Source organism: Miniopterus natalensis, chromosome 10 (genome assembly GCF_054644295.1).
Source record: "Miniopterus natalensis isolate mMinNat1 chromosome 10, mMinNat1.hap1, whole genome shotgun sequence".
Classification (NCBI taxonomy): Eukaryota; Metazoa; Chordata; class Mammalia; order Chiroptera; family Miniopteridae; genus Miniopterus; species Miniopterus natalensis.
Window position 1 is genome coordinate 71,106,996 of NC_142090.1, and position 17,453 is coordinate 71,124,448.

At 36.8% G+C, this 17,453-nt stretch overlaps 1 protein-coding gene across 1 annotated transcript in view; it reads right to left on the bottom strand.

Moving 5' to 3' along the window:
• MACC1 (MET transcriptional regulator MACC1) overlaps window positions 1-17,453 on the bottom strand; it is a 43,055-nt gene that overhangs the window by 10,354 nt on the left and 15,248 nt on the right. Inside the window, exons 2-4 of the mRNA XM_016217004.2 lie at window positions 8,148-8,270; window positions 4,638-6,673; window positions 2,591-2,779 (exon numbers count right to left, since the gene is read on the bottom strand). Of these exons, the coding sequence (XP_016072490.2) occupies window positions 2,591-2,779; window positions 4,638-6,673; window positions 8,148-8,262 (2,340 nt within the window). The 5' untranslated portion in view covers window positions 8,263-8,270. The remainder of the gene's footprint in view (window positions 1-2,590; window positions 2,780-4,637; window positions 6,674-8,147; window positions 8,271-17,453) is intronic.

Genomic DNA, 17,453 nt, shown 5'->3' on the forward strand with positions numbered 1-17,453 from the left:
TTTTTTTTTTTCCCCAAGGGGATGGAAATTAGCATACATTTACTCTTCAGTTTAAGTGGCCTAACAGGTAAAGATTCCCACAGATTATTTGGGATGGCTTCAGGCCAATATACCACGGATTATTTTTAAGAATTGAATAACATAGATCAGAATGAAGACTGTTAGTTTTAATCACAATAAATTAAACATTAGCCCCTAGAAAGACACCTGGGGCTTTCCTTTCTGCTTCTGAGTATTTATTAGCCTCTGGCATAGACTTAGATATTTGTGATTGGGGCTGTGCAAATGTAAATAATGGAAAAGTAGGCTGTTTGGCATCCATTAGGATTTGGGGGGAAACAAACTAAAAACAACCATAATTAGAGAGAAGTCAAATGCTTACCAAAGTTGAGAGAATAAATAACATTTTGATAAATAACTCTCAACTAAAACTTTTTAGAAACAAGAGACTTACTAAGAAAAAAAAGTCCTGCTTTCATTAGACAGTTTTTAAAAAGATTTTTTAAGAGACACTTTAGGTTCACAGAAAAATTGAGAGTTGTAGAGATTTCCCATGTACCTCCTGCCCCTTCATCTGCATAGCCTCCCTATTAACATCTCTCACTAAAGTGGTATGTTTGTTACAATTCATGGATCCACACTGACACAGCATAATCACCCAAAGTCTATAGTTGTCTTTAGGGCTTACTCTTGGTGTTGCACATTCTATGGGTTTGGACAAATGTATGTGACATATCCATGATTACAGTTTCGCTGCCCTAAAAATTCTCTGCACTCTTCCTATTCACCCTCCCTCCCAATCCCTGGCAACCACTGACTGGTCTTTTCACTGTCTCCACAGTTTTGCCTTTTCCAGGATGTCATATGTTTGGAATCATACAGTATGTAGCCTTTTCAGACTGGCTTATTTTGCTTAGTAATATGCATTTAAGATTTCTCCATGTCTTTTCATAGGTTGATAATTTGTTTTTAGTGCTGAATAATATTCCATTATCCAGATGTACCCAAGTTCATTTATCTATATACCTACTGACAGAATCTTGGTTGCTTCCAGATTTTGGTAATTATAAATAAAATTGATATAAACATTCATTTTCAGGTTTTTGTGTAGACATATGTTTTTAGTTCCTTTGGGTAAATGCCAAGGAGCACAATTGATGGAGTATATGGTAAGAGTATGTTTCATTTGTAAGAAACAGCCAAAGTCCCTTCCAAAGTGTACCATTTTACATTCCCACCAGCAGTGAATGAAGAGTCCTCTGCCCCACATCCTCAACAGCATTTGGTGTTATCTGTGTTCTGAATTTGTTAATTCTAATAGGTGTGTAGTGGTATCTCAGACAACTTTTTAATCAGTTAACTGAAATATCAGAGCAGCATTTTCCTCATAATATTGTGCTTTTTTCTTTCTTATAAATTTCTCATCTTTTGGCTCATTCAGTAAGAAGTGATTTGTAGGTTGTAATGCACTTCTTAGGGTACAGAGATAAATGTAGTCTTTAAGAAGGCAATATGTCTTCAGCCTCTGGTGCTCTTGGCTAAAAAGTCCTGTTTAAAGGAGAGCTAGGCTCTAGGTACCCAGAAGCCAGCCTGCTGGGACTTCCACGGCACCTGCTGGGATTCAGCTGACTTGGTTTGACTCTTGCCCCTTCATGGGAAGGTTGTTTTGTCCTGCACACCCAATTGGCATTGTTGCTTCAAAGTAAGAAAACTACCTCCAGTTCTATTAATTTCCAGCTCTACACCCAAAAAGGAAGTAGAGAACATAGCTTCTGCCTCCTGCCAAGCCATCAATAATCAGAGAAATATTCTTTCCTTAACTAAAATATCTCAAAAATCCTTACACTGGGTGAGAGAAAAGCACATTTTATAGGTGCTCATCACTGGGATACTTTTATTTAAGTCATAAATATTGACTTATATTTTTAATGATAAATAGAAAAAATATGTATCTAACTTATGCCTAATAGTATACATTTGTTTTAATATTAATAAAATTTTAATTTCATTAATTTAATTTAATACTTACAGGTAAAGATTTACTTTGTTCCATGTGCTGTCATTCTATATTTGATGTCTATAGGTCTTATTGCATGCAAAATTGTCAAAGAGACAATGAAGCTCTTAGAAGTCTGTTTCTCATTACCATCACCCTCTTAATGCTTATTGCCACCAAATATTATTTACCACAAATGACTAAGTCTATGCCTAAGGTTGATAAATACTTTCTATTACATAATTTTTCCCTTGCCCTGACTGAGTCCAATTTCCTCCCTTCAAAGTTATGTGTTCTCTACCTCAAGTTCTTCTAGCTCTGCCTACTAACTGGCTAGCTATCCAATTTGGTCAACTCATTTGATCAAAAGCCATTTAATATGCAATCTAATAAGAGAAATATGAATATACTTTACTTGAAAAGTGATACATGTACGTTTCGGATAATATTGATGACTATAGGGGCAGTGACTTCAGTTAGTGGATTCTCTAGGACACTCCCCGTTGATCCCTGAAAGTCCTTCAGGCTTGATTACATTTGATTTACTTAGTCTACAATTTTTCACTATTTTATTCTTTAAAACAGAAATATTACCTCAACAGCAACATCTCCAGCTTTTCCTCGGTGAGGAATTTCATATGCCTCCATTTGTCGCTTTGTGAGTCGTACCAGCTTTTGAGCTAGTTCCCTCCAGCCTTTTCCCAGCTTGACAGCTGAAGTCAGGATAGCAGCCTCTTGGATGATATGTGCCACTAACCCCTGGCAATCCATCTTCAGCAGAGCCTGCAGCAATAATTACATGTCATAATTAAAAGCAACTAATGTGCCCTTTTTCTTAGAAATTCAATTTTTCCTTACATATTCCAGAAACTGGCATCCTATTTTTCACCCTACATATATGTGAGTTTCGTACAATTTAAGAAGCTCATTTACTTTTAAGCAAATCCAACCAGCAAAGTACAGCGGACACAGCTGGACCAAAATTAGAGATTCAGGACTACCTCAGTGGCTAATTACAGGGCCTAGGGTAAACCACTTAACTAATATGTTTCTTAATATCTTTGATTGCAAAAGGAGGATGCTGAACTAGACACTTCTAAAGACACCCTGAGGTTCCAGTGGTCTGTAATTTATCAACCCAGGGATGATAATTCATTCTCCAAAAAATAATTTCCCAACCTGAGGATTGGCTACAGGATTTCTCGAAGGAATGAGCACACTGGTGCTGGTAACCATTATTCAATTTTTCATCAAAACATGATTTAAAACTAACCAGAATCATGCCATGGCATGAAAATGAGACCCTCCTACAACTTTGAACAAAGCTATTGATAATTATGACTTAAAAAAATTAACTCTCTCCCTTCATCACCAGTGTTACTGTGCCTAATACAAACCACAAGATATTAAAGATAATACGCTCAGTCTTCTACAACACAAAATGGAAACTCATCAGACTCTTGCCCCCTTAGTCAGGCATCTGCGCTTTGTCAAGCACCACATTTCAAAAGAGTTTATGAGTTTCTCTTTTGCCTTGAATATATTTTTAAAATATGGGATTACATCTATATCTCTTTTTTGTTCAAACAAGCAAATAAACATGTTTGGTAGCCCCTCATCATTTAATAGCACTTAAAAATGTTATCTATTATTATGAAATAATCAGTAAAAATGAATGACCAAGTAAGGCAACTATTAAAGTCCATAGAGAGTTCACTCCCATGGAACCATTAGAAGGACCCATAGTCTTTATACATAGATTATATATTGATCCATAAATTTGTAGTGAGGAGTTATGACCTCAGGGAGAAGTACTGAGCCAGGAGGGCCCTGAAGGTTCTTTTATTAAACTGTGGATTAGCAATGCTTATCCCAGTTCCTTGTTTTAAGGGGGGGGAAATCTGCACATAGAACTACAAATCCTGAGTTGAAAGTCCAGCTCTATGTAGTATAGGACTTTAGGTAAATCACATTTTAGAAATTTTTAAAAATATGCTCTTGATTTTTTTAACTTTTATAAAATAATGAATTTCCACTTTAAAGACAAAACAGTTGTTCATCTTCTTTATAACTCTCCACTGAGACTTTCAATGAGTTGAATGTTTTCTGGGGAAAAAATGTTCCTGTGAATCCTATTAAAACATGAGGATTAAGAAGAGAATAAGCAATATTATTTGGGGGTTATGATGAATTACATACAGAAGAGGAATATTAAATTGCTAAAGTAAAGGGCATTGATTATATGTTTTCTAAAAACCACTAAAAAGTGGACCTATAGTAAAGGCCAAGTTAATTAGTTCGTTTCAGTTTGCTCTCATTCGTGTTATTGGAATTTCTCTGTTATTTTAAGAGCTATCCAAGTATTTGAAAGGGGAAGATAATCTCTTAACTGTTATGCTCCAACACAAACAGGAACTTTAATCTTCACTTCAAAAGATGATCCTCACAGGCCGAGTTCCTTGCTAAAATCACAATGGAATCTAAGAAACTATTTATACAGTTTTGTAGGAAAAGCTATATATTTGCTGTAAAGTGACTGCTGAGAATTTTTTTAGCTTCTCTCAGGTGCTTGGTTATAAATAGTACCAAGTTGATAAAGTTTTCTATGGTAAACTAATTACTGTGATCAAGCCATACTCACCACAACGAGTTCATAAAGAAACTTTCTGGTGTTCTTGTCTGCATGGCAATCTTCTTTTAACTTCTTTAAAACACAAGAAACTTTTTCTGATTCTTCATCTGTTTGTATCCGATCAAAATCTTCCAGTGTGAGATGTGAGTAACCCAGGACAGCAGCTAAAACTTTCCAGTCATAAACTTTTTCTGACACCAAGGTCAATACAACTGAGTAGATATAAGTCAGTTTTTTAAAGGGCAGGACAATTTGTTCAAGAAGGTTCCTGGTTGTGAAGACACTGTCTGACACTGACATTACTTGTTCCTTTGCAATCATCTTGACATTTTTGCAATGTACAAGTCCAATCTTACCTCTCAGGACTCCCACATACCACTCTTTCACTTTGGACCGCCCAATGGCTCTTACCTTCCCTTCCCCAAGAAGAGCTATCGTGTCCCCTTGGAAATATTCAAGCAAGTAGTCAATCTTGTTTTGTCTTAGCACCGTCTTCAGAGTTACTCCATAATCGGCAAAGTTCAACTTTTTGTCTTGAAATGTAGGATATTTAATGTGCACTGCTGGAAATGAAGAAGCAGACTTGATTTCCTTCTTCTGCAAATCACCTGGCAGATTTGAGTGTCTTTTTAGGTTTGGGGCTGGACTAGGCGTAGTGATAAGGAACTGTGTAACTGGTCTGCCATTGGGAGGCTCTAGCTGAACACGGAAAACGAACAAGTGCATTGCTCTGGAGTCAACTAAAGAAAATAAAAATTGTTTATGAACCACCTGACTTGCTTGCAACTGCTTCTGTTTAATTTCTTTTCTTTCTCCTTCTGGCTTTACTTCAAAATCAGGATCACATGAAAAAACAGAAATATTTAAATCTTGTGGCTTGTCAAGTAAGAATGATTGCTTCCCCCAGAGCTGAAACACAACTGGAGATGTGTTTTTTCCACCCTTCTTAATATCAGAGATTGTAAGCTTTCTTGGCATATAACCGTGTCCACAAACTGTGAAAACAGTAGTGAAACTGGGATGGATATATTTGGGCCCATAAACTCCAATTGAGGTGGTCTTGTGGATATAATCCCAGATGGTGGCAGCTGGTGACTGAGGCGCTTTGGCTTGCGCAGCAACCACTAGATACATCACCTGACTCAAATCTATTAGCTTGACTTGGATGGTGTCTTTATAAATGTAGCAGTTGTTTAACACGTTGAAAGGGCCTTCTTTACTCAGGCTGTGTAAACACACCATTTCTGTCATGACTTGGCTGAAAGGATCCTTTCTTACTTCAGCCCCGATTTTCATCTCCAGCAAAATGGCTCCCATTGTGTTAAGGTTGCCTAACATGATTTCCAACAGTGGGCTTACGGTGCATGAAAGAGCGTGATTAAGCATTTGTGGAGGGTCAAGAAAAACCCTTAGAGACACCTTTTGGAACTCTCCCACAGCTACGTGACCCTGGGGCACATGAATGGTGATATCTGATTCAGGTAACTGTACTGACCCTCCCCGGTGGCTTAATTTACAGACCATCACAGTCTCCGCAGCCTGGGTTTGGGCCCATCCAGGACTCTGATGAATTGTATTCAGATCCAGGCAGGAGCGGGCCAGCTGGCGTTGACTTAACCATGCCATTTTATAAGCCTCTCGATCATTCTGAAGCCATTCTAAATCTTGTTCTAGGATCTGGCTGGAGTTACATATATTCTGATGGGCATGGGCTGTGTCATCTAAAATGTCCAAAAGTTCTGAGACACTTTTAGATTTTGGGGATCTCCCTGAGGAAGGCTGCTTAAGGCACTCATGCACGAGTTCATCACCAGAGGAATCAAAAGAATTTCCAGTTTCTATTTCTCTAAAAAACAGAAAAGGATCTTCCTTCAAGATGGAAATATTATCTTTCTTCCGGTTGTTTCTTAGCTGAGTTATATCATCCAAAAATGGGTTGGAAGCAGACAGTTCATTCCAGAATGGGTTTGTAGCTTTGGAAACATTATTGCCGTGAAGTGTGAAAACATCTGGCCAATTGAGACACAAACTTGGGTCTGGGCATTCTTAGTATTTAAACAAAAACAAAGCAAAGAAAAAGGTGAGTGTCATTCTGAGATACAACCAAGTTTAATTTTTATTATAGCTTAAAAATTCAAGACTTTTGAGCTCTAGTCTAATAGGTACTGCAACATTAATGTTAAATTTGGTCAAATTTTCATGCTGTGAAGAAAGGGAACTTGTTCTACCAGTTTATTTTGACCATGTCTAATGTTATTTTATCTTAAGACATAATGAATTATAAATAAATAAATGTTTAACAATTTAGATAATAACCAATTTAACACATTTCCTTCAAAATCACCCACACTACATATACTTATGCCTTATACTTTTGTGCTTCATTTTCACAAAAGAAAATCTCTGAACAAACAGGATAATTCAGTCAATTATCCAGAATTTTTTCTAAACATTAAATATTTGGTGTCAATATATCTAGATTATTCATTTAATTTTTTTCTCTTCTGGTAATATTCAATGTGAAAAATATCAAGTACATCTGTTAGTAGCTAAATTTTTTAAAAAAATAATTGGCTAAATAGATAATGCATTTTTCAGATTATTTCCTGATAACTTTGTATTAATAAATTTTAATAATATTAAAATTATTTTCATATACAATCAACATCAGATTAGGAGTTCACTGAGCCTTTTCAAGTTTAAAATGACAAAGCACAGGTTTACCACTATGAAATAAAAACATCTTATTACTTTAAAAAGTGAGTATTTTAAGAAGCAGCAACACATTAAAATATGCACATATCAACTAAGAAATTTCCACATATCTCACAAATATTGAAGTATTTTTAATGTTGAGAGCTACTCATGCTTGGTCATTTCTCAGTAAATATTGGTAATGATTCTGTGGACTCTGTGAACTTGGTATTGCTTTAGAGAAAAATGAAAGCCAAGAGGCCAGTCAAAAGAGAAATGAATTTGAGTAAACTACCAGACTATCTTTTGTTTAATATATAGAGAACTGTCAGGGTTTTTGCTTTAATATATATAGAACTATTATTTTGATTGAAATAAATTATAAGTGACATTGATTAAAAATTAGAAGATGTATTTTGAAAAAGAAAAGCTTTATTTCTCTTATTTCCATACGTTCATCAAACCAGTTCCAACCAGTTCCATCTAACTCTTAAAACTATTTTTCTTACAAGGGTCAATTTCTTTTATGCTCCATAAAGATTTTGTAGCCCACTCCAACCTTTAGAGATATCTTTAACCCCAAAATTCGTTGTATATTTACTGTATATACCATTCATTTAATAATGAGTTTTTGCCTCCTCATAATATTTATTATAATCTGTTGGCTCCACTATTTTTCTCATCTTTTGAATGGTAGTGTAAATATTTCTATGACAATGTTAGATTTTATAATTCTTTTAATCTTTTGTAGCACTTTTCAGAGGCAGACCTGCAATAGCCGCTGGTGATGGATGAAAAAACTACAACATTTATGCATTCCCATACCTTTGATATTGCAATTTTTTGAGGATTTTCGGGCTTCCATTTCCATCAAATTTCCTTCAGACTTGCTTCGTGAAATTCCTCTTGACCAAAAATGGGCTCTTTCACTGGTTAACATTTTTCCACCTACAAAGTAAAAAACAGACCAACATGTAAGCAGACATAGGTTGGCAGAGAAACCAAACTCAAGGTATTCACACATATTTAAATAGAAAAGTGCATATAAAAATACTCTTCATAAGTCATCTCCTTCTGGTAGGATGCTGTACTAGATATGTATTAGCACTCTATTGAAAAATACTCAGATCTTGGATTAATACAAATAAGAAAACTTACAAATGCATTTGTAATTCTACAAAAAAAAGTAATAATGAGCCCAGCTGGCACAGCTCAGTGGTAGATCATTGACTTATGAGCCGGGAGGTCATGATTCAGTTCCCTATAAGGGCACATGCTCTGGTTGTGGGCTCGATCCCCAGTAGGGGGCGTGCAAGAGGCAGCCCATCAATGACTCTCTCATCCATCATTGATGTTTCTGTCTCTCTCTCTCCCTCTCCCTTCCTCTCACTGAAATCAATAAAGATATATATATTTTAAAAGTAATAATGAAAATCCCAAGGTTAATAAAACAGAATAGTAAGTCAAAACTTCAATAAATAGACATTCCCTGTTTGGTGACTGGAAGACTAAAAATCATAAAACTAGAATTCTTCCCTAAATCCATCTATACATTCAATTTAGTCTCAAGAAAAATCACAACATGTTATGTCTATATAACACGTGTTTGTGTGTGTTTGTAAGTTCCTAAGCTATTTTAAAATGTATATATTATACCTTTAGAATATTATGCTAAGTGAAATAAGTCAGTCAAAAAAAGCTAAGAACCATATGACTTCACTCATATGTGGTATATAAAACTGAAACTCATAGACACAGATAACAGAATGGTTGGTTACCAGAGGGAAGAGGAGTGGGGGGGAATAAAAGGTAAAGGGGGCCAAATATATGGTGACAGAAGATGATTTGACTTTGGATGGTGGGGACACATTGCAATATACAGATCCTATATCATAGAACTGTACACTTGAAACCCATATGGTCATATTAACCAATGTCACCCCAATAAATTTAATAAAAAAATTAAAAACAAAAAGATCACAAAAAAAGAAAAAGGCTGATGCTCAAGGTAATCCAGAAGAAGGTCACGAAAGTAATGTGCACCATCAGATACCAGCACTTATTATAAATCAGTGCTGAGTAAGACCATGTGGAATTAGGACAGAAAGAGTCGAAGGACACAGAGTACTCTCAGAAGCACACTCATTCTCACAAGGCAAAAGCCCTTGACCGGAAAGACCATGATGCTGACCTGCGGAGGGCAGTGTTTGTTTACACAGGTGCAAAGAGCCAACCATGGATCACTTCCCTGTGTTTTCTTCCAATTAAACCTTACACTCAGAGGCAAGTGCTATCCTTAATAGGAATTTTTACAACTTTGTCCAAAGAAGCATCAGTCAGTCTTTGTTAGAATGAGCAAGTGGGAAAAGAGAGTCTACCGGCCACTTAACTAGGGACATATTTTTGTCAATATGCCTTTTACAACAAACTTATTCTGATTCTACATGATTCATTAATTTTTTTCCTTAAAAATGATGAATAAAGTATTTCTCTTCATTTAGTTTACTGTTTAAACTAGGCCGTAAGTAACTGAGAACATTAATGAACTGTACAATGAGCAAAGGATCTCAGATTGTTGGGAAGGCAGGGAATAGCCCAGGAAGCAATGGCACTGAGTAGAATAAAAGGTGTTCTCTTGAAGTCATTATATTTCTAGTGGTCGTTATACAGTAAAAATTGCTAATTTTAGCCATCCAGTAGGTTCAAAGTATTTTCCAACTAGTTCTTGGGTACCACGGATCTCTCTTACATTTCTATGATCTGTACTGTTTTTAACTCTTAACCTATATGATATTAAAAGTACTTCCATGCAGGCTATAACTCTTATAGGTGACAGCAAATGCTAAAATGTCATAAGAGCAATTATTAAACATGTGGACTCCTTCAAAGGCCAAAACTAACCAAATAACTTTGCATTCCCTTGTATATGTAACTGGTATAAAATGCCTGAGTGGATCACAAAGGGACTACAACCAACTGATGATGCTCACCTGATGTGATTTTACTGGACATTATCATGGTGTGCAGGGTCTGACGGGATGTTATTCCGGGGCACCTTCTGATGGGCTAGTGGTACTCTCCGAATGATAGTGTATATACCTCACCACCAATTATTAAATAGTTTGAGTGTTGTCTCTGGTCATTATGACTAAAGATTTAAAAGACCTAACAGGGAAAATGACAGAAGTCACTTTTCTTTAATAAAAAATAAAAAAATAAAAGGCTTTCAAAGATTATCCAGGTAGGGACTTTGGTGCATTAAGCAGTATTAATAATACACAGTAATTTCAATCATGCGTCCAGTCTTGGTAACTCAAAACATTCCTTTAATATATCATCTTGTTAATATCAGCATGTCAAACCATCTATGAATTCCTTTATACTTAAGACCTTTCCATCACTGGTAGAACTGAAATTTGGGGAAATTATAATAATTGTGCAGGATAGCATCATAGTAGTGGGCACAAATCAGAAACAGAGAAAGAGTAGATCAGGAATTATCCTATGTTCAGCTTAATGATGTAGCCAAAGAACCTTCCTAGAAACCTCACTCCAGAAGGGAAAATGTAAGGACACTAACCAGATTCACAAAAGGAATACTTCAGTGCTATAAAAGAATAAAAAATATCCATCATAAGAGCTGTTATTTGAGTGCTTCCTACATTTCTAGTACCGGGCATAAATGTTCTCATTTATAACTTGCAACAATTCTAGAAAGTTGGGTCTAGCATTATTCCCATTTTAAAGGTAAAGAAATCAGGTTTAAGGGATTTATTTGCCCAAGATTATACAGGCGTTAAGCAGCAGAGTCATGGTTTCAATTTAGAAATACCAGACTCTAGAGAATAAGCTTTTGAAACCTACACTGTGCTTCCTACTCATGCATCAGACCTTCCTCTCCAAAGGAAGTAAGATTTGGGGCTATGCCCTGGGCTTGTTGCCTGAGAGCATCGAGCCTCACTCTTGACCCCAGGAGATCTTCACCAAGTTCACAGCTGGGCCCAACACATAAACATGTGACCTGTACAGTCAAGCAGGGTCCCCTTCTCAGAGAGGCCTTATGTTTGGCGTAATGTTCTACTGTTGCCACCTTGAAATATTTACTACGTTTTGAACAAGAAGTCCCATATTTTCATTTTGCACCAAGCGCTGCAAATTATGTAGCCAGTCCTGGTTCATAAAGTTGGAAACCCATAGCCTTCAGACCCAAGGGAAATGACTGCAAGGATAAGTGATCGCGAAGAAAAGAGAAAAGCATTATTATAAAGATGAAGGATGCTCACTTTACAGATGATAAAAGTGAGCTGCAGAGAGGTTAAGTGGATTGTCCAAGGTAGTGGGTGCAGAAATCAAACTGTCATCTCCTGATTTGAACTCCAGAAGGAAGGTATGAGACTAACTAGTTCTACCCATTCCATGAGTTGTGTAAGAGCAAAATCTGAGATCCTTTAAAATGCCAATGCTATTTCATGTCATAAGTAAGAATAGTTTAGGTTTTAAGACCTTGAAGCAAAAATAATGAAATCTTTAACTCACAGAGGGTGAAATAAAATGGGGGAGCAAGCCTCACGCTCCCCCAGGATCATACCTCCTACCAAGCAAGGACTATCTCCTCTTTGTCACTGTTCACAGAACATTTTAGCAGCTATTGGCATTATTCCTGCCAAAAAAGAGTGCTGGACTCATGACAACAGAGGCCCCGAAGAAATTAGACAGATACGGGTTCGAAGCAAAGCTTACAAATGAATTCACTGGTCTGAGCATCGCATTTCTCATCAACAGAGCATACAATATCTACTTTAAATAGTTGTTGTAATGGTATGTGAATTACATCTCAATGAAGCTTTTTTTTTGAAAAAAAGTTGTAAAGATTAAATACCGTAAATCCCCAGCTAACAACAAATAGCTGCTTAAAAAGATAGTTCTTATCTGTTTTATTTTTCATATCTGTGCCAGTTCTGTTGGTTTTAGCAAGAGTAATGAGCGGCTACTGACAAAGATGCTTAAAGAATATTGTAAAAGAGGAAGAAGAAAAATTACTGTGTAATTTTAATCGCTATTTTAGCTTAATGGATTGTTCAGCCAGATAGTGTTCTTTTATCTCTCTAGAGAGGATAATTGAAAAATTGCTGTATTATTTGGCAACTAGATTTTATCAGTCCTTTTGCAATAAAACCTAACTTTTTTCAGCCAGCACTTGCCCCAGTGCTACTGGGTAGAATTAATTATAAGATTCCTAACAGTCTTTACCAAGAGAAAAAATTCCTCTGACAAACATCATGTGTACACACCCACAGTTTTCCTTGGTTTGAACTTAGAACACTGGTGCGAATGAATCATGTGTATATCATCTGACAAATGCACCTTCTTGACAGAGAGTAAATATAAACTGGTGAGTCGTTGTTAAATGAGAATAGTGTTCATGCACCAATAATCACTGTGGGCAGGAGCACATGGGAAAAGCGTGGTGGAGCTGATAAGATTAAAGAAAAGAACACTCATTATGCCACATCATCCAATGTGTAAAGCAGGAGTTTCCCTTAAATTCTATTGCATTTAATTTTTAACGTTTCAGGGAATCACAATGGTTTTCCTGGTCAATTTTGTAAACTGAGATTCGTGTGCAAAGTATGAACTGTTTATCAAATCACACACTTGAAAAATATGAATATGTGTTCAAATGTGAATATATATTTAGATAGATAGATGTAGTTATAAATGTATATACATATATAATTTAGCTATGGTGCTTTATTATTAGTAATGCCTCACTGTTCTGGAAACTGGGAACTGGAAGATCATTTCCTTTCTGAAAGATAATTAAGTCTTCAAAATTTTACTCACTCAAAGACAGTATCAAGTACTGCTGAAGTGCAAAAGCAATCTGAAGAAGGAAACTAAGAGAGACCCAAATCTTCCTGTGTAAGAAAGGAAACCGACTGGGGGGCTTGGGGGTTCAGACTGCGGGTGACTGCAGCCTAAAAGGGAGATGGGGACGACAAGACATAACTAAGGAGAACATTCTTAATGGAACACTGAGGGGGAAACCCCGTCAACCCTACCGCCCACTTTTCCCATACAATCTTCAGAAATGTTCATATTACTTACTGATGAAAAAATTATATTTAGTATTAAGAAGTGTTGAGTCCTACTCAAAGGCATGGGTAACAGGAAAACACAGCTGCTCAAATGAACAAAGACATAAAAGGTAGGGGGGGACCATCCATCAAGCTGGGTTTGCCCAGGGCAGCCCCATTTTGAAACTGTAAACTTTCTCAGTCCAGGGAAAACCAGGATAATTGGTCACCGCAGTTACACATACCAGGATATAAATACATGGTTCCACATTGAGGTTGTGAAATATTCAATGTAAATTCCTTTTTCTTAAAAAAGTTTATTTATCTTTATTGTTGAAAATATTACAGATGTCCCCTTTTTACCCCCATTGATCCCTTCTACCCCACATCTACCCCCGCCCAGGCCTTCCCCAGACCAATGTCTTTGTCCATGGGATATGCTTATAAACATGTAAGTTCTTTGATTAGTCTCTCCCCACCCACTCCTCCATCCCCACCTTTAAATTTTTATTTGAAAAAAATTAAAAAATATTTAGAACCATTATGAGAAAACACACACAAACACACATATATCTGAGCTGTACAGAAATGACTAATTTTAATGTTTAAATTACATTTTGTCATTCTATGTCAGGTGTTAAATTCTAAAAAAACATCAAATTAACTACAAAGGAAACTGTCCAGAATGGAATAAATAAAACTGTCTATCACTGTCCTTTTTATTTTATTAAATCAGTCTAAAAATTAAACCCCCTTACTTGGCAGCCCAAAGGAACTTCCAACCTTTCCAGAAGGAGCTCGTCCTTTCCCTTCCTCTCCATATCCCCTTTTCACTTAAAGCAGGTGAAATATTCAAGTTGGGAGTAGTGTGTCCCTCTGCTGAGACCCGCACTGCTCTGTGGGAGCTGGTAGGCTTATGTTCAGCTGGAGAAACAAAGGAGCCTCAGAGTTGTCCCCACAGCACCACCTGGTGCCAGGTTGGGACCTCCTGGGCTGCTGTTCCAGAACTTGTGATGGTCTTGCTTCCAGCCCTCTAGCTGGTTGTTCTAAGGAGTGTAGTGTAAAACAGTGCTTCTCAACTATTCTTCTGCATCAAAATCAACTGCGGAACTTAAAAAAATAAAAAGGATGTCCAGTGTGGAACCCAGTGTCATCATTTTTATAAAATGATATCATTTTTATAAAAATTCCCAAGAGATTCTGATGTATAACAAAGACAGAGAGTCACCAAATCATAATTATAAGGTGATGAGAATATATTTGTTTCATTTTGTTTTGTTTTAGATAAACATATAATTAGACATAATAAAATACATGGCAGCTCAAGATGCCCACGCCTACAAGGCAACCCTTCCAGGGACAAACATTTATTGCGACATTGCGCTAGACATGGGATTGCAGGGTGATAAAGGGAAAACCTCTTCCTCTGGGTGGCATGGCCTTTCCTGGTACGGCCTAAGGATGACATCTAAGACCAGTTCTGCTCCAGGATTTAGGGAAAATACTACCTCCCTCAGTAGGCTTTGTTGCGTTCATTGTCTCCTTGTCTCTTCTTTCTCTAGATCTAGATGAAGACGCTTTGGACATGAAGATAATGTAAAAACCTGCTTTTAGCATAAGCCTTGGTTCTGAATGTAGCTTAGGCAAAAAGAGTTTCCTTACGCTCCAGGTAGCATTTTCTAGCTCATCAAGTAAATAGATAGATGATGATAGATGATAGACAGATGATAGATAGATAGATAGATAGATAGATAGATAGATAGATAGATAGATAGATAGATAGATAGATAGATAGATGATAGATAGATAGATGATAGACAGACAGATAGACACACATATCTCAAAGAATATCTCCCTGGTTAGCATTTTCCTAGTAAAAGCCTCTTAGTTTTTAATGCAAAAACTATATAGCATAAGAATCTCTCTTTGTGATTTATTAGCCAATGTCGCATGAAGTGATATTCTAAATAAAACCCAACTGGCTTTACTAAGTAAACTCTTAGCCTGATTGAAGCCAGTCTTTTGTCTCCCAATGTGACTTAACAATAAAAGAAGGGCATCTAAGATATGGACTAATAATAAATAAGTGGTACTCTAAAGATAGAAAGATAATTATCTAATTGTCCAGGTCCTAGGTGCTAAAAAATAAATCAGGGCCATTTTATGTTTGTTCAAATATATGTATACCGTATCATTTTTGTCTGGTGAATGTCAAAGATAATTATAGTGATGCCAAACTAAATGTTTAATTTCAAAGTTTTCTTCTTAGCTTCCTTTATTCAAAAAAATGTTTATCCCAATATTTTAATTATTATTTAGCATTTGTACATTTAAAGCCAAAAATTAACTAACAAATTGTTACTGATCTTAACATTAAATAAAGATTTTTTCTTAGTAGAAATTTTGCAGAGCTGACAAGTGAATATAAGAGTCAAGGCACAACAAATAAACATTCCTCTTTGCTGCTTCTTTTGTTCAAAAAGGAATTGGCTGAGCCTTTTTCAACTCTCATGGCCTGCACAGATAAACAGCACAAACATTCTGGCAAAGTTCATGGCTTCAAGACAGCAACAAAGCCAAAATCCGTTAGTTTTTTGTCAAACCAAGAAGCATGAAAAGGTTTTCATCACAAACTGGTTTCCTAATAATAATCCCTTTTTCTTTTTTGAGAGTCCATCTGTGAACTGTTAATGACAGAATGATCAATGGACATATTCCTGTGACTTCTGCTGTTACAAAATTCAATTTGACACTGACACACAAAAAAACAAGTACTGCTTCCAGTAATGTTTGCTTTGTGTTTTATGACAATACAGTCTTTCCTTGAAAAACACAACTGGTACTGTGTACCCAAAGCCTATCAACAAGGGAGAGTATTAAAAACTTGGAAAACAAAGAGCCAGTATTTAATGAATGGCCTGTTCATCTTTCTGTCATACCAATTTCACTAATCTGAACATCCTGCCTTAGTGGACATTTTATCCATCTCTGCAAATGACTAGCAGGAAGACAGCACCTACTGTATCAGTCAGGGTCCAGCAGGAAAAACAGAAACCATATGAGGTCTTTCAATCAGAAGGAAGTAGAAGGCTGAAAGAACAAAAAGTGAATGGGAATTGTTCTAGATTGGATACCTGCAGGAAGCAACTACCACCCCAGGGCCAGGGAAGCCAAAGAGAGGAGGAGATGGTAGAACTATAAACGAATGCCTTTACATTTCTGGGGTGCCTCAGGAGGCACTGAAACAGCAAGCATGTCAGACTTGGACCATGGATGAGGTGCCACACCATAGGCGCTTGGACACCTGGGACTAGGTGTGTCGCATACACTAGTTGGGAAATACACTGGGACCTACAGGACTGCTGCTGGGACTGCTGAGAAGGTAGTGTCCAGCAGAGCAGGGGCTACAAGGGGCTCTGCCGGCAGGTGCTGGGACAGCCAAGGGGAACTCCACTCGGGAGGCACCGGGGCACCGGAGGAGGCGCTGGAGCTGCGCCCAAGGCAGAATTATGTACTAAGGCTCCTGGAATGGCCAGGAGATGCTGGAGCTCACAGCTTTTGGCTGCTGTAGATAGGGCCTCAGAAGCTGAAAACAGAAAGTGAGTCACTTTCCTCCTCCTTCATTCCTCAGTCTCTTGCCAGGAACCTCCCATTTGCAAGACCAAACTAGAATCTTGTTGACAATAGTAACCTGGAAAGGTAATCTGTGGGGTATGAAAAATCTATAATACATAGAAGAGCAGCAACTTGTAGAAATGGAGGCTGAGGGAAAACAGGCAAATAGTTGGCACATCTCCTGTCTTCTATGCCAATTTTTCTGTAGGATTTATTTAACATGACTACACCTAAATTTGCTAATGAGAATTTGACATCTCATTTTTATCATTTTACTAGTGGAATAAAATAATAAATAAATAAATAAAAACATATGCATATAAATAGAAGAATTGCTAATGGTCTTCAATTTTATTGCGTATGTATTTTTATGATTAAGTACTTCAAATTATACTGGGAAAAGGGAGTATATAAATATATCACAATGTGTGTTGATATA